The 18058-nt window shown below is 47.1% G+C and overlaps 1 protein-coding gene across 4 annotated transcripts; it reads right to left on the bottom strand.

The window, feature by feature from the left end:
• Positions 1-755: 755 nt before the first annotated feature.
• Positions 756-17661, bottom strand: SCAMP4 (secretory carrier membrane protein 4). Of its 4 annotated transcripts, none has more exons than XM_035119144.2 (7): positions 17519-17661; positions 12622-12678; positions 10948-11076; positions 9232-9388; positions 8158-8259; positions 7598-7715; positions 756-4550 (listed from the first exon to the last, which is right to left on the bottom strand). In XM_035119144.2, the coding sequence occupies exons 2-7, from the start codon at positions 12626-12628 to the stop codon at positions 4374-4376; spliced, it is 690 nt and encodes a 229-aa protein (XP_034975035.1). In that variant the 5' UTR covers positions 12629-12678; positions 17519-17661; the 3' UTR covers positions 756-4373. The 4 variants fall into 4 exon arrangements, with proteins under 4 accessions (XP_034975035.1, XP_034975036.1, XP_060131301.1 ...); XM_035119145.2 differs by lacking the exon at positions 17519-17661 and adding an exon at positions 16297-16427; XM_060275318.1 differs by lacking the exon at positions 17519-17661 and adding an exon at positions 15866-16286.
• Between the last annotated feature and the right edge of the window lie 397 nt (positions 17662-18058).

Below are 18058 nucleotides of genomic sequence, written 5' to 3'. Positions count from 1 at the left end.
GATGTTGACAAGCTGGAAGGTAGGCAGAGGAGGACGACCAAGATGCTCAAGGAAGGCTGGGGTAACTGTGCCCCCTGAAGGAGCAGGTGCGCAGCCTGGGAGTCACAGGTTTGGACTCACAGCTGTCCATGGAGGCGCAGGTCAATTCTGCGTCCAGGGCAGCTGTCTACCAGCTCCACTGGAGACCCTCCCTGCCTGCGCATTGTCTGGCCAGAGTGGTGCATGCTCTGGTTATCTCCCGCTTGGGCTACTGCAGGCACCCCCAAACTTCGGCCCTCCAGATGTTTTGGACTACAATTCCCATCTTCCTCGACCACTGGTCCTGTTAGCTAGGGATCATGGGAGTTGTAGGCCAAAACATCTGGAGGGCCGCAGTTTGGGGATGCCTGGGCTACTGCAATGCGCTCTCCGTGGGGCTACCTTTCAAGGTCAGCACCAGCACTTTGAATTGTGTTCGGAAACGCCCTGGGAGCCAATGTAGGTCTTTCAAGAGCCGTGTTATATGGTCTCGGCAGCCGCTCCCAGTCCCCAGTCTAGCTGCCGCATTGTGGATTAGTTGTAGCTTCCGGGTCACCTTTAAAGGTAGCCCCACGTAGAGCGCATTGCAGTAGTCCAAGCTGGAGATAACCAGAGCATGCACCACTCTGGTGAGACAGTCCGTGGGCAGCGTACGGTCATCTTCGTTGCCCATTGTGAGAATGCTGAACCCTTTGCATTTCTCGTTCATTCAATCATCGCACAAAACACACACAGGCTCTCCCTTTCCAGTAGGCAAACTTTTAATTCCATTTTTATTTTCAAAGTCACCAAAAATTGCCTAACGAGATCATTCTGCAATGCAAAAAAAAAAAAAAACCAACGTGGCGTCGGAGAGTTGAGACCCCCCATGCTCACTTACCCACCCCTCAAAAAAAGGTACCGGTTAGTTCCCTTGTGTAAACATGGTGTTACAAATGAATTTTCCTGTTTATTAAACAACAACAAAAAGAGAGCTATCAGTAGGTTATATTAAGACGGCGTCAGGAAACTGCAAACTGCGAGGAGATCCAGTTTTTGAGATTTAAGAAAAACAGATCACACTTGGCTCCAAAGATGGATCTGCAATGCTAGAAAAAAGCAAGGGTGGTTTTTTTTTGTTTTGGGGAAGTGGGGGGGGGAGACAGAGATCTGGAACATGGGGGGCACGGCATCGAAAAAACTACAATTCCCAGGGTTCTCTGGGGTCAAGAGAAAGGGTGCAGGAGAGAGGAATAAACAGGTCAGTTTTGCGGGTCTCCCTCCTAGATTTATAGGAAGGAAAGTATTTGGCGAACATTTGCCGCCTCGGCTTGGTATGTAAAAAAAACACACACAACCACAACACCCCCGGTGTGCGGAACGCGGATCCCCCCCCCCCAAATCCAGGTCCCTCCTTCCGAGGCGTTGGGTAGGTTTGTTTTGTATATGTCGCTCAGCACCCCGAGAGATGGGGGGCCCCACGATCCAGGCACCTCGCTGACAGCTCGGGGAGGGGGGGTGACCGCCCTGTCAATTCTGCAACCGTCTATAAAAACCCAGGGAGGCTCCCCACATCCCCAAACAGCATTTCGTAGTGCGAGAGAGGAATGGCTCTGTTCGCAAGAGGCATTCTCTCGATATGGAGGAATGTCTCTATTTAGGAGAGAGGCGATGGGGGGGGGGAACGGACGGACTGCCGCCCTGGCCCCACGGTCAAAGATGGAGCCCACCCTTATGCAGGGTGGGGAGGGGGGGCAGGCAGGCTCCTTGCCCCCAGCTGCAAAACAGGCTGGGTTTGTGGCCTCTTGAGATGAGAGTTGCCACCCCATAGGGAGGCTTTCGGACCCCCACGGCTTTCAAGTTGCCTCGTGCACGATTTCGTCGCGAGGGAGGGGAGAAGTTCAGAGTGTATTTACAAGACGTTGGTCCTTTTGAGTAAGAAGGGGGGAACACCCCCAACCCACTCCTCAAGTGTAAACAAATCACAGACCCCGTAGCAAGGAAAATAAGAGCAAAATTAAGTTACGACGGGAGCGATTTTTGCAATCCAATAAGGCACATGTCGTTAAAGACCCCAACACTAAAGCCCCCCCCCCCCGGCCTGGAATTTTAAGGCAGTTTTGAACTGCTCTAAACAGTCCTCGCTCCCCGCAAACCAAGGAATCTTAAGTTTGCCCCAGAGTGCTGTTGTTAGGTGAGCCCGATTCCACTCGCAGAGCAGTTTAATGGTCTTGCCTAGGGAATTCGCTGGGAACCGGAGGGAATCATGGTCTCCTAACCACACTGGGTGCCCCCCCCCGGGCAAACTACGGTTCCCGGGATTCTTAGGGAGAAGCCAGGACTGCTTAAAGGGGCACGATACCGCTTTGAACATTTAGGGGCCTAAAAGACCATCCCGCTTTTTAGCCCTGCCCCAATTCTTGCTCCATCCTGTAAAAAAAAGTTTTCACATTAGTAGTTTCCACCCAACCGCCCCCCCCCCAAATCGCTCTGGGTGTTTTGAGAAACCCACGTACTCCCCCCCAGGAAAGTTCCTGGTTAACGCATTCTAATTCTGCTCCTCAAGCCAGGGAGCAGAATAGCTAAGGCGAGACAAGGAAACGAACGGGCGCCTTTTAATTCTGGCAAGGCGTGGGGAGGCGAAAATGAGCCCCCCCCCCAAACACAATGCAGTTCTTTGCAAAAAAGAAAAAACAGCATGGCCACACCACACATTTAAAGCACAATGATGCCACTTCATAAACAGTTCTCAGCTTCCCCGAAAGTAATCCTGGGAGTTATAGTTCGCGAAGGGCGCCGGGAGTTGTTCGGACGTGCCTGTATGCCCCCCGCACCCAACGAGCGTTCCCAGAACTCCCCTCCAAGAAGCGCTGAGCGGTAAACCACTCTGGGAAGCATAGCTCCGCGATGGGAATGCTCTGAGCTCCCAACGCCCTCTGCGAACTATAACTCTCAGGATTTCTTTGGGGGTGGGGATAGACGGGGAAAGCCATGAAGGTCTGAAGCGGTCCCATGGCGCTTGAAATGGGAATAAAGGAAAGCGAAATTCTGGGGCGATATACAGCGTTTGCTGGTTGCAAAATGAAATTTCGACCGAGGCGAGGGGTCCAGTTCTGGAGAGATGGCTTCTGTTTCAGTTACGCTGGGAGTCGAAGCCAAAAGCCGGCTGGGATTCCGAGAGGGAGTAAAGGCGGGAGAAGGCCCGCCCCCCCATGGGCTCTGTCACACAGTCCTGTGGATCAAGGCTGCTGTGATATTTGGGTGGAAGAAGGTTAAGTGCTGCTCAGTTTTGTGGGGGTCACCCCACTGCTCCTGCTTATTGTGTGGGTGGCTGGGGGGTCACAGCCGGCGGCCACATACCCGATTCAGCTGCAAAGCGGAAACTCAGGAGGCGAAGCTTTGCTGGGTTGAAACCTGCCAGGATCTGATCCGCCAGAACCAAGGAGAGAAGCCCACTACCATTTTGGGGTTCCCAGGCCAAACGCGGGGTCTTCCTCGTCTAGCTCAGGTAGGTTGGCGTTTGGGGACAGGAATGAGTAGCAGGGAAGCATCAAAAAAAACCATACACAGCCCCTCAACTGAACGAGCCTTCCAAGAAAAGCACCCTCTTTTTTTCCTGGAGTTAACATTTTAGTGTTTCCCCTGGTCGCCCCGAAACAAATCCCTGCGCATAGAAATCGAGCACAGAGAGAGAGAGGAGACGTGCTGGTTTTCCACCTGCGGGGACTTCCTCAGTTTTTCACGCATCCCCCGCGACGTATCTTAAGTTGTCTCTCAATGCTGCAGCCTCAAAGGAATGGCAGAGATCGGGAATGGGCAACGCCATTCTGGGCACATTAAAAAATAATAATAATAACCAAAGGCTTCTTTCTCCTCCTCTCACAACTATTTGCATGAGTGGAGGCTGCAAAAAATGGCAAAAAGCCCGCTGCTCTCTTAGGCAAAAGGTTGACCGCGAAGGCAAATTTATGAAGGTTAAAGGACGTGACATATCCCCCGCGCCTGTGTCGTGCATCCATTGGCAAAAAAGTGAGGATGGACACGGGAGGAATATAGGGATGGCAGCCCACGTCCCTTCAAGGCAAACTAGTCAAATGTTGGCAACAGCCACGCTTCCTGCAGTTCCAAACCAGCAAGCGGCATGGTCCTCCAAGTTCTTCTGCGGTTGCCAAAAAGGCAAGAACGTTAAGATGATTTAAAACAAAAAGAGAGGGGGGAAAAACCAGGGAAAAGTAGACGAACGACGTGGATGTTATTCTTCCACCCGGAATTTTTTTTTGAAATCCACAAAAACTGAGATGTAAAAAAAAATTTTTGCGCAGCGATCCGAAAAACAAACGATCCGGGCCCAAGTCTGATGGGAGCTGGTTTCGAACTCACGGCCACCTGCCGCCGGGCGGATAGTTGGGGACGGTTGGGTACTCAGGGAGGCTGGTCCCGGAGAAGTTGCTGAACTGGGCTTCCCGGCTCGGGGGGTCCCGCCATGACCCCGCCTGCCACTCGTCCTGAGCTTTCTGGAAGCTGCCGCCGCCGCCACGGTAAAGCCGATGGACCTGGTTTTGGAGAGGGAGGCAAGTTTTAAAGCGTGTCAAAATGGGAGCACCTCGAGCTCAAAACCCCTTGGACAGCGTTTCCGGGAAGTGCCGAAAACTACAGAATATTCCCCACTACCAGTTAAAAAGAGCAACACACACACACACACCAGTTTATCCATGCCCCAACCGCAGCCAGACTCTCTAGTCAATAAGGCTTGAATTAAATCATCATCTTCTTTTTTACAGAAAGACTCATCCTTGCTGTTATAAATCTCTTCATATTTACAAGCAGGTGAAGGTTTCGTTTTTGGAATGGTCAATTTTCAGTGTAGATTTTACAGTTATATCCAAAATTACCGATTTGGTTATATATTATTAGAAATGCATACAGACAATTATGAAATTATGGTGAGGTTTACTGTTTACATTTGGACAACCTGTCTGCTGTACTTTACTGGAAGGAGAAAAACAACTGTTTCCTTAATAGCAATTTAAATGATTCATTTAACTAAAACAATAACATGACAGCCTGGGTACCCATGTTTGTTAATTGGTCTGGTTAAACAAGGGGTGCCCGAACTTTTTTCAAAGAGGGCCAGATTTGATGAAGTGAACATGCGTCAGGGCTGGCAAAAGTTGTTGAGCTTTTTAAATACGATTTTACCCAAGTTGTTGAGCTTCCTTTAGGATTTAACCCAGGCATCCCCAAACTTTGGCCCTCCAGTTGTTTTGGACTACAATTCCCATCATCCCTGACCACTGGTCCTGTTAGCTAGGGATCATGGGAGTTGTAGGCCAAAACATCTGGAGGGCTGCAGTTTGGGGATGCCTGATTTAACCCCTATAAATAAAATGCCACAGGGGCCAGATGAAGCTGGATTAGGCCCCCAAAAGAGACTTTGGACATGCCTGGGTTAAACAATTTTTTTAAAATAAAAAACTTAGATTGAGTTTTAGCACATGGGGAAAAACTTGAAACAAATCCTTATTTCCTGATTAATAGCCTTTGGACTAGAATGTAACTTCAATTGAAAACTATCTTTAGGAAGATTTTCCCTCCAAAAGCATTTTATTTTAAAAATCCAATTTAAATAAATTAAAGAATCCGATTTATTTTTTTTAAGCCATTGATTTTCATCCACCCTGCAAGCTACTCATATGGAGAAACTGCGTCCACCCTCCTTCTCCTCCTCCCGAGGTCTGGTCTTCTTGCTATGTTGCTGGAAGATGACCTCCTTCCTTACAGACCGTCTCGAGTGCCAAGATTTAGATTAGTTAGGGTTGCCGTACGACAAGGCAGCCCCTAAAGTGTGGCACTCCCTCCCCGAAGTGTTGAGACAGGAAGCTTCCTTTTATAGCTGCTGTCAAATGCAGAAGACGCATCTCTTTAACCTGCCTTCTGACACGCGAGACGTGCATTTTTAACAGTTTTCCAATACAATGGTACCTCGGTTAAAGCCCTAAACGGCCCCGGTCCAGTATACCTGAAGGAGCGTCTCCTCCCCCATCGTTCTGCCCGGACACTGAGGTCCAGCGCCGAGGGCCTTCTGGCGGTTCCCTCGCTACGAGAAGCCAAGTTACAGGGAACCAGGCAGAGGGCCTTCACGGTAGTGGCTCCCGCCCTGTGGAATGCCCTCCCACCAGAGGTCAAAGAGAACAACAGTTACCAGACCTTTAGAAGGCATCTCAAGGCAGCCCTGTTTAGGGAAGCTTTTAATATTTGATTTCTGTATTTTAATGTTTTGTTGGAAGTCGCCCAGAGTGGCTGGGGGAACCCGGCCAGATGGGCGGGGTATAAATAATAAATTATTATTATTATTATTATTATTATTATTATTGGTTCCCAAACGCCGAAAACCCGGAAGCAAGGGTCCCAGTTCTCATGTTTTCCGGAAGCTGGACGTCCAACGTGGCTGTCGGCTATTGTTTCCGGGGCGCTTGCACCAATCAGAAGCTGCGCCTTGGTTTCCGAACATTTCGGAAGTCGAACAGACTTCCGGAACGGATTAAGTTTGGCATTTTTGTTTGTACTCTTTATTTTGTATTTTTGGGTGTTGTTGTTTTTTGTTAATTTGTTTGTGTGACTGTGTGGAACCCAGTTCAGCTGCTGATTGATTTATCTTGACTGCGGAAATGGATAAAAGACCCCCATCCAAACAAATAACTATCATCAATGCAGGTAAGAAAAAATATATCATTCTAATTTTTATCATATACTATACTGTCTTATATAGGGACGTGGGTGGCCCTGTGGGTTAAACCACAGAGCCTAGGGCTTGCCGATCAGAAGGTCGGCAGTTCGAATCCCCGCGACGGGGTGAGCTCCCGTTGCTCAGTCCCTGCTCCTGCCCACCTAGCAGTTCGAAAGCATGTCAAAGTGCAAGTAGATAAATAGGTACCGCTCCGGCGGGAAGGTAAACAGCGTTTCCGTGCGCTGCTCTGGTTCGCCAGAAGTGGCTTAGTCATGCTGGCCGCATGACCTGAAAGCTGTACGCTGGCTCCCTCGGCCAGTAAAGCGAGATGAGCGCCGCAACCCCAGAGTCGGTCACGACTGGACCTAATGGTCAGGGGTCCCTTTACCTTTACCTTATACTGTCTTATGTATTTCTTGTACAGTACATTGATTGTTGCATTCATTATATGGATCAATGGTCTCGTTAGATAGTAAAATTCATGTTAAATTGCTTGTTTTAGGGGTTGTTTTTGAAAGTCTGGAACGGATTAATTCGTTTTGCATTGCTTTCTATGGGAAAGCGTGCCTTGGTTTCAGAATGTTTTGGTTTTGGAATGGACTTCCGGAACGGATTAAGTTTGAGAACCAAGGTGCCACTGTCTTGCAAACAGGACCCTCTGAGAGAAGGAAGGGTAATCAACATCATCGCTAATAATAATAATAATAACAATAATGAGGAAGTTGCTCAAAGCTTCAGGCACACGAAGGAGCCGCGAAAGGTTACTAGCAGGAGGAGATTTAAGAAGAGGTACATCTGAGCAGAGACTCGTGCAGGGATACGGCGGGCACCCTCCCAGCTGGATGCATTCTCAGGCCCCGAAGCCTCACTTACCCGCAGGAGGCAGACCAGCATTACCAGTGCCGAAAACGTGAACATGATCGCCGGGATGAGCATGATCACGGCAGCCCCGACGCTCGTGCCGAAGAACGTCACGGCCGCCAGCCACCCGCTGGAAGAGAAGAAAAAAGCACCGGTAATTGCTGGATGGCAAAGCTTGCATTCTGGAGCAGACCTTCTCATAAAAGCTTCCTGGCTCTGATTTTCACCTGTCCCCGGGAGCAAGGAGAGCTGGAGTCTTATGACATCAAACTGGCGCCATTTGCCAATCAGTAAGCGGCACAAATCCTATGCATGCCCAAACCAGCTTGGGCGTCCCGTTGCCTGTCCCACGGCCCCCGTCAGGCTCAACAGGGCTCGCTCCGGGCTAGAAGCTCCTGCAGCCAATCGGAAGTTGCGCCGGACATTCGGCTTCCAAAAATAGTTCGCAAACTGGAACACTCACTTCCGGGTTTGCGACGTCCGGGAGCCAAGACGTTCGGGAACTCGGCTGTCTAATGACTTCCAAAGTATGGCCGTATACCCTCAATCTTTTCAGAAACTAATAAACTTACCATGCTCCCCACCCGCCGATGCCGATGGCTTGAATGACGGTCAGGACGAACTGCGCTCCGAAGACGAAGAAGAAAGCCATGAAGTTAAAAGAGCTGTCCGACCTGCAGGAGAAAAGGGAAAAGAGAGAGGATTCAAATGGATGAAAACATTCCAGATAGAGGGCCTTCTCGGTGGTGGCGCTGCCCTGTGGAACACCCTCCCGCCAGACGTCATGGAGATAATGATCAGACTTTTAGAAGATATCTGAAGGCAGCCGTGTATAGGGAAGTTTTTAAATGTTTGTTGTTTGTGGGGTATAAATAATAAAAATTGTTGTTGTTGTTGTTGTTGTTGTTGTTGTTGTTAAAAGTTTGATGTTTTATTGTGGTTTCACAATTTGTTGGATATAACAAAAAGAAAGAACGGAAACTAGCCAATAATCCCTGCCCTTCCACAACACATGCAAAAGTTCTCTCTCGGGAATCGGGTTTAAGGAGGGCTGGGAAATTCTTATAGGATAACATGAAAAATCATTACATAGGCAGATAATCGGTTTAGGGGGCTGTGAGTTTGGTTCAGCAGCGTTTTAAGTTAGAATTAAGAGCTCAGGAGAGGAGAAGAGAAAGGTTTGGGAAGGGGAAAATAAAAGGAAAGAGAGAAAGGGAAGCCCTATGTTTTCCTTTCCCCCCTGAAAATGTAAGAATTTTGAAATCTAATAGAAAAGCAAATAGACAGAAATAAAAAATAAGAAGTTCTCTCAGGTGGTTCAGAAGGGCTGCATCCCAGTCGGATGGGCAGGGTATAAATATAAATATAAATATTATAAATATAAATAAATATAATAATAAATAAATAAAAGTTCGATGTTTTATTGTGGTTTCATAAGGCAGCGAGTGCGGAAGACGCCGCTTCTGAATGCCGCAAGGAGAAAGACAGCACTTTGGGAGCCAGTTTCTTGATGGACTAGATTTCTCCTTGCAGAGAGGTTTTAAAAAACAAAAACAAAACACAAAAATGAGCGCATCCACAGGGCTCTTAGCAACAACAGTCCTGGAGATTTTGGGGAGATAAATGCAGGCGGGCGGGCCATTTACCGAAAGGCTTTGTAGACCGGCCGGAACCAGCAGACATAACCGCAGGGGCTGAAAGCGAGCAGCCAGAGGAGTGCCAGGCCGAAGTTGGCCCCGGAACCGCCGGCGATCCACCAGGCCAAGCAGGCGATGAGATTGACGCCCAAGGTGATGCAGTAGACTGTGGAAGACGGGAGAGAAAGAAAAGAAATGTCTTCAGGCAACAGAAACAGGGGGTTGTTTGTTTTTCCTGGAAAGAGGGTGCTTTTCCTGCACTGCACAGAGGAGACAGAGCTCGGCAAGTCCAGCATCTGGGATAGCTCACTTGGGTAGGGCGTGGGGTGCCAAGGTTGTGGGTTCAATCCCCTTCTGGGACACAGCTGCAAATTCCTTTTTACAGGTATTTTATATATATATATAATTTTTATTGGTTTTTGGACATGTCTTAAAAGATCTACATTGGCTCCCAGTACGTTTCCGAGCACAATTCAAAGTGTTGGTGCTGACCTTTAAAGCCCTAAATGGCCTCGGTCCAGTATACCTGAAGGAGCGTCTCCACCCCCATCGTTCTGCCCGGACACTGAGGTCCAGGGCCGAGGGCCTTCTGGCGTTTCCCTCGTTGCGAGAAGCCAAGTTGCAGGGAACTAGGCAGAGGGCCTTCTCGGTGGTGGCGCCTGCCCTGTGGAACGCCCTCCCAACAGATGTCAAAGAGGAAAACAACTACCAGACTTTTAGAAGACATCTGAAGGCAGCCCTGTTCAGGGAGACTTTTAATGTTTAATAGATTACGGTGTTTTATTTTTCTGTTGGAAGCCGCCCAGGGTGGCTGGGGAGGCCCAGCCAGATGGGCGGGGTATAAATAAATTATTATTATTATTATTATTATTATTATTATTATTATTATTATTACAACTCCCATGATCCCTAGCTAACAGGACCAGTGGTCAGGGATGATGGGAAATGTAGTCCAAAACATCTGGAGGGCCAAAGTTTGGGGATGCCTGCTCTAGTCAATAAGACTTGAATTAAATCATCACCTTCTTTTTTACAGAAAGACACATCCTTGCTGTTATAAATCTTCAATATTTACAAGCAGGTGAAGGTTTCATTTTTGGAATAATCAATTTTCAGTGTAGCTTTTACAGTTATATCCAAAATTACTGATTTGGTTATATATTATTAGAAATAAATTCTTCTTCTTCTTCTTCTTCTTCTTCTTCTTCTTCTTCTTCTTCTTCTTCTTCCTCTTCCTCTTCCTCCTCTTCCTCTTCTTCCTCTTCTTCTTGTCCAAACATAACATCCACAATATAACAAACCTTTGGCTATCACAGCCCTGCGACTTCCATCAACCTCGACTAATGGCTTTCTAACTTTCTCTCTTGATTTTGCATTTTATTTTAATGCAGTGGGGGGGGGGGGGAGAGAGTATTTGATCCCCTGCTAAATTGGCCCTTTTGCCCTCTGACGAAGAAATGACCAGTCCATAATTTTAACAGTAGGTTTATTGTAGCTGTGAGAGGCAGAATAATAACAGGAAAAACCCCAGAAACCCAGAAGACAAATGTCATGTAACTTTAACAGAAAACTATCTTTAGATTTTTCCTCCAAAAGCATTTTATTTTAAAAATCCCGATTTAAAATTTTAAAAATCCCATTTTTTATTTATTTATTTACTTTAAAAAAAAATCATTGATTTTTATCCACCCTGAACATCGCTTTTCCCCCCCGGGGGAAACTTACAGATCCACAAGTGATAGATCCTTCTCACCAGCGTCTGATGTTCGATGGGAATCTCATCGGCAAAGTTTTGGTAGAAGCATGGCTTCAGCGGGATGAATTTGGGGAGCGGAGGGAAGTTGTTCACTTTCTCTGGGAAAAGAACGAAAAAAAGCAAAGTGGAGAAAAAAAGAGGGTGGGTTTGCGAAACGGCGCATTTGCCGCCGGAAGGTTAAGTTGGCGGCTCAAAAATCTCCCCCAAAAACACAACAGATAGGAACTGCCAATTACAAACGATGTACAGTGGCAACTCGGTTTTCGAGCGTCTCAGTAGCTGAATGTTTCGGTTTTCAAACGCCAAAAACCTGGAAGCAATTGCTTCCGTTTCCGAACATGCTCCAGAAGTCGAATGGCTTTCGCTACATTTTTCCAATTGACCTTTTAGCCAGCCCTTTTTTTTTCTCACGTATTTTTATTACTTTTCACAATAAAGCATATTACATAGTCAAACATTTAATCTCATTACATTTGTTGTATTTACAATTTATCTTTTACCTTGTCTCCTAGTCTTAATTCTCAAATTAGAAATTCAACTTAACATTAAAGACTTAAACTTAGAACTTAGAACTTATAAATTCGACTTCCACACTATTTCTTCTGCTATTTTTGAATTCATATGTCTGGTAGTATAACATTCCTTATAGTTCCAGTCCATTTTCAGTTTTCTTCATGTCCTTATTAAACCTTTATATTCTTACTTATACCGCCCCCTATTTTTATCCCTCCCGATCTTGCAAGCCGTCCTGGAAGCATTCTTTGGCTAAGGAGGGAGTGTTCATGTGTGTGTGCACATCTGGGTCACTTTAAATAAAAGTTAAAAGTGTACCTTGGTTCTCAAATGCCTTAGTTCCTAAAAGTGTTCCGGTTTTGAAAGTTTTTGGGAAGCCGAATGTCGGAAGCAGCTGTCAGCTATTGTTTCCGGGGCGCCTGCACCAATCAGAAGCTGCGCCTTGGTTTTCGAACATTTCGGAAGTCAAAAAGACTTCTGGAACGGATTAAGTTTGGCGCTTTTGTTTTTAGTATTTATCTAGCGTTTTTGTTTCTAAGGCTTTTTGGTTAAATTGTTTCTGTGACTGTGTGGAACCCAATTCAGCTACTGACTGATTTATTTTGACTGCGGAAATGGATAAAAGCCCCCCATCCAAACAATGACTATCATCACTGCAGGTAAGAAAAAAATATATAATTCTAATTTTTATCATCTACATTCTACAATACTGTCTTATTTATTTTATAGTACATTACATTGATTATTGCTTTCATTTTATGGATCAATGGTCCCGTTAGAGAGTAAAATTCATGTAAAATTGCTGTTTTAGGGGTTGTTTTTAAACGTCCGGAACAGATTAATCTGTTCTGCATTACTTTCTATGGGAAAGCGCGCCCTGGTTTTGGAACGGACTTCCGGAATGGATTAAGTTTGAGAACCAAGGTACCACCTGTATTCTGTAGGAGACATGCATATTTCAGCCTAGTAAACAGCAGGCCTTTTTGCACAGTTCTCAAAACACACACGTGCACAACGGGTGTCAGAAGTGGCTTTAGAATCACAGGGTTGGAAGAATAATCTGCAATCAAACACTGTTTTTCAGACGGGCTGGGCGGAAGGCTCAAAACCGTTCCCGTGAATCTTGTTACCTGCCATTTCGTTCTTCGGGTGTTTCCCACAGGGCAGTTTTCAAGTCAGAGCCGACCCTACGAGAGACAAAAAACAAAACAAAAACAAATTCTGAGCCTCAGCAGAACATATCTCGTTTCTTCGGGGCTAGAGGACGCCCACCTATACGGGAAGAAAGTTAATTTGGCAAAGAAACAAAACAGCCGCACCTGCAGCAAAGCAGCGTTTCATCGACCCCAAACCGAATACTTAGCAACGCAGGTGATTTAAAGTCAAGAAATATCACAGAATTTTAGAGTTGGGAGGGACTCCCAAGGGTCATCCAGTCCAACCCCCTTTGCAATGCAGAAATCTCAGCTAAAGCATCCATGACAGATGGCCATCCAACCTCTACTTAAAAACCTCCAAGGAAGGAGAGTCCGTCACCTCCCACCAAACGGTCAAACAGCTCCTACTGTCGGAAAGTTCTTCCTGACGTTGAGTCGGAATCCCCTTTCTTGTCGCTTGAAGCCACGGGTTCGAGTCCTGCCCTCCGGAGCAGGAGAAAACAAGCTTTCTCCCTCTTCCCTGCGGCAGCCCTTCAGATATCGGAAGATGGCTCTCCTATCTCTTTTCAGTCTACTCTTTTCCAGGCTAAACATACCCAGCTCCTTCAACCATTCCTCATCAGGCTTGGTTTTGAGACCCTTGATCACGCACCTTCTGGACTGTCAACATCCTCCTTAAAATTGTGGTGCCCAGAACTGGACACGGGGCTCCAAGGCGGAACAGAGCCAAGGCTATGACTTCCCTCGATCCGGACAAGTTACAGGAAAGGAGATTACGACTAAACAATAGGAATACTCTTCCTATCGTTTTTGACAGTGGAACGGGTTGTGGAAAGAGGGTCTTCTGTCACGGGGGCTCCCCCCGATTTGCCCACCCGTAAACTCCGACACGCAGCGGGTTAACGCGGCCACGCTCCGAAAAAAACCAGCCACAGCCTCCTCCTTTCATCCGGGCAGACAGAAGACCCCTTTGTCCTGGGTGCCTTTTTCAAAAAAAGCACCCAGGGAGTATAATACAAAGAGGCGTGTGTGTCTCTCTCTCTCTCTGCTCAGAAGCAGCCCTTTTTTAATTTTTATTTTTTGCCAAGCAAACAGCTCTGCTAGAGAGAGGGAGGGAGGGATGCAGCCCAGAATATTCGCGGCTCTGCGGAAGAAGCACCTCCACCACCTGGGAGGGAATGCCTCTTTCGAACAGAGGCATTCCTCCAATGATACCTGGGGGGTGGGGGGTGAATGACCACAACACAGGTTTCTCGTCTAGGAAGACGTATTCCCTCCTCTCAGGAATGAATGGCTCTCCTAAATTGATTCATCCCCATCTTCATCTAGACTGGAGACTGGGAGTGGCTACCCGGACCACATAACACCGGTCCTGAAAGACCGACATTGGCTCCCAGTACGTTTCCGAGCACAATTCAAAGTGTTGGTGCTGACCTTGAAAGCCCTAAATGGCCTCGGTCCAGTATACCTGAAGGAGCGTCTCCACCCCCATCGTTCTGCCCTGAGGTCCAACGCCAAGGGCCATCTGGTGGTTCCCTCCCTGCGAGAAGTGAGGTTACAGGGAACCAGGCAGAGGGCCTTCTCGGTGGTGGCACCCGCCCTGTGGAACGCCCTCCCACCAGATGTCAAAGAGAAAAACAACTACCAGACTTTTAGAAGACATCTGAAGGCAGCCCTGTTTAGGGAAGCTTTTAATGTTTAATAGAAGCCGCCAAGAGTGGCTGGGGAAACCAAGCCAGATGGGCGGGGTATAAATAAATATATTATTATTTCAGAGACCTCTGGGAGTCAGCAATGATGGCAAGGCAGTCCCGCACCGATGCTGGCCTGTACCTCTGTGCAAACCGCTCGCCAATTTAGCTGACGAGTATCATCTTCCCACACCAACTGTTTTTCTGCTTAAAAAAGGAAAGGAAAGGTCTAATTCTAGATGTCCTAGTTTCCTGCCATCTCGGATGAATGAAAAACATGCCTTGACGAGGTCGCAAAAGCCAAGGGAACACCCGTCATGTTCCCGGAAAACATCCTGATCACGTCCTTAATCTGTATTTTAAAAGGCCTGGTTTTTTTTTTTGGCTATATTTTAAATTGATTTAGGCAGGCTAGGCCGACGGCAGCCTCTCTTCTTCAATTGGTCAACCCCACGCCCGTGTGTTTTAAATGACTCTTATAAACAGAACTGCGGCTTAAGGGTGCCAGGGCTCACAGCTTCCTTTACAAGTGACAATTCCCAGGATTTGACCTTTAAACAGCCACGGAGAATCGTGGGAGCTGTAGCTCAAGGGTGCTGACCTGCCAGAGCTACAAATCCCAGCACCTTCAAACTACAGTTCCCAGAATTCTCAATTAAAGTTGGACACAGTGGGACTTGCTCTGAAAGGCACTGGAACCTCCACCCGCAAAATGAATGAGGCAAAAACTCTTGTGCATTCTACACTTTATATTTTGTTTGTGTGCACCTGTCTATTCCTTTTGTCTATTCTCAGGAGGTTCCTTGAGGAAGCATACCCACCCCCATACATACAGTGGTACCTTGGTTCTCAAACTCAGTCCGTTTCGGAAGTCCATTCCAAAACCAAACCCTTTTAAAAACAACCCCTAAAACAGCAATTTAACATGAATTTTACTATCTAACAAGAGACCATGGATCCATAAAATGAAAAGCAATAAACAATGTACTGCAATGCACAAAAATCAATCCATCAGTAGTTGAACTGGGTTCCACACAGTCGCAAAAACAAAAGAGCCGCAAAAACAAAAATGCGAAATAAATAGCAAAAACAGGCAGACCTCAGCGTAACACTCAAAACGGAGCACTTTTGGCTTCTGAAAAACGTTCGCAAACCGCAACACTTACTTCCGGGTTTGCAGTGTTTGGGTTCCGAGTTGTTTGAGTACCAAGGCGTTTGAGAAGACAGAAAAGCTGTTTAAAAAACAGGAAGCCTTAAAGACATTTCAAGAGCAGATGTCACACCAGGAAGGATAAAATTATCTCTCTGCCCTTTTTGCAACAGCTTTTGCACGACTACAAACCCAGATTGAAGATAACCAAGAATGCAAACTCCACCGTTTGTTTGCATGCAAACCACACACTTTTATCTAATCAAGCCTTCACGCAGCCAAAATGTGGCACTCGCTCCCGTGGGATTCAGAAATGGCCACCCACTCGGATGGCTTTAAAAGATTGGGGCAAATTCATGGAGAAAGAGGGTGTCACCTTTTGCTCCGATGGCTGCATTCAAAATTCGCCACAAAGAATCCTATTCTCATGTTGCTTGCCACCCTCCAGACCTCTCGGTATATTAAAGCAATTTTTCTCATTACTACTTCTCCAAAAAATGGAGTTTTTAGCCCAAGGCCCCACAAACTTCTCTACTGGGTAAAGCACTGACTTCCCTATGGACTTCAGGCACCTAATATTTAGCCTCCGGAATGGCAAGTTCTTACATGATTTGGAGCTGAGTTTACGGTGCCCTTATCAGCTGGCTCAATTAAATAAAATAACATCGGCTGGTTCAATTCAATTCAATACCCTCTCCTTATTTGCCTGCTCAACACACCCTGATGGTTTTTCCCCTCAAGCTGGGAACGAAAACCCTCGAGAGCTGGCTCTAAGATCATATGCCTGGCTAGTTTCTCCCCAAATACCGTGGTAGCAAATGAGGTTCAGCGTGGGAGAGTCAGCTGTTTTCAAGCATGCACCCTTGCAAGGAGTTTGCAGTTTGTTCCAGATCAGAACCTGTTCCTGGAAGCGGCGAGGATCGACCCACACTGCAGACTTAATAATAATAATAATAATAATAAATCAAGACTTTTTTTTAAAAAAATCACATGAGCTGTCAGATTCCCTCTTCTCCTTCCAGAGAAATGGCTTTTGGCCTGGCAACCGATTTGCAGAACTCTCGGAGGAAGCCGTGACTCAGGGACCTTCTTAGCTTTCCTAAGTGTGATCCAAACTCAACTTGCGACATTCGCATCACCTCCAGAAAGCTGTCCCAGCCCTCCAAATCAACATAATCACTCCCAATTGCTTGTTTTTATTATTTTTACAGACCCTTTTAAATATATACCTGCACACACACACACACACACACACACATATATATCTGCCTGGTGCTTAGAAAAGCAGTAAGTACCTGATGTTTAAATAAATGTTGGCAGCATTAAATACTTCTTGACCAAGCCCCAGTTGTTCAAAACGTAAATAATAAAAAAAACTAGGAAAAACCAACTGTTGCATATCAACCACAATGCACTGCAGCAAAAACCCAACTAAAGCAAATATAATTATTGCTGCAAAGTCAAGTCTAACAAATGTGATTGCACTATTTTATGAGCTTGTGTCAGCGTAACAAATGTGATTGCACTATTTTATGAGCTTGTGTTTCAGCGTTTATATTTATTTATTATAAATATAAATTAATAGTAATAATGATGATGAAAATGATGATGACAATCATAATATTTGTTTGTTTGTTTGTCTGCCTGTTTGTTTGTACCCCGTCCACCTGACAGGCTTGCCCCAGCCACCTCTGGGCAGCTTCCAGCATAAATGAAAACATAGCCAAACCAACTGTTGCATAGCAAACTCAATGCACGGCTGCAAAGCCAACATTGCTGCAGACAGAATTGCAATACCCTGGAAGCTTCCCCGGCCGCGGCACATGCAACCCAGCAATGGCAACCGTTGCAAACAGAGCCCCACCCCCGGCCTCCCACGCTTGCACACGCGCCGGGCGTGCAACACGCGCCCTTTGCCCGGGCTCCTGGTGCAAGCCCCGCCCCCTCCCGGCCCGGCCAGCCAATCAACGGCGCCCCTGGGTCTGAGGGTGTTGGGGGAAGCGGGAGCCGCGGTTCCCGGGTCCGTTACCTCCTCCGACGCCTCTCCCAGCATCTGCCTCTGCCGCCACCGCCGCTGCCCTTCGCTCTTTTTCCCGGAGCTTTTCTTCCAGCCCTCCGGTCCCCCGCGGTACGCTTCTGGGAGTCGTAGTCCTCGAAGAGACTTCCCTCATAGGGCGTCGCGGGAGGCGGGACTGCAACTCCCATCGGCGACCGCGGCCGGTCACGGGACGGCCGTCGGCAGGCGGACGCCTAGGGCGAGAGAGAGAGCGCAAAGAAAAGAATATAGACTTTTCTTTTAAACTCGCACACGGGGATGGAATTCCGGGATTCGTTTGGAAAGGAAGAAGCTTCACGTGGAGCCAAGGGCGGCAAGCAGGTCCAAGACTTAAGCCCAAAACAATATAAAAGCCTTATTCCATCCAGTGGTATCGGGTTCCTCATTCGCGCGGGTGAGGTAGTTCTATAGCTGTAAAATAAGGTGAGCAAGTCTTGTTTTTCTTATCTCTATGTAAGGAGACAGAAAGGAGGAAAGGGGGGCTACGGTGTCTCGGTTGGGACAGAATTGCTG

The sequence above is a fragment of the Zootoca vivipara genome, chromosome 6, assembly GCF_963506605.1.
Source record: "Zootoca vivipara chromosome 6, rZooViv1.1, whole genome shotgun sequence".
In the NCBI taxonomy this organism is placed as follows: domain Eukaryota; kingdom Metazoa; phylum Chordata; class Lepidosauria; order Squamata; family Lacertidae; genus Zootoca; species Zootoca vivipara.
This window is presented reverse-complemented; position numbering and strand designations above follow the sequence as displayed.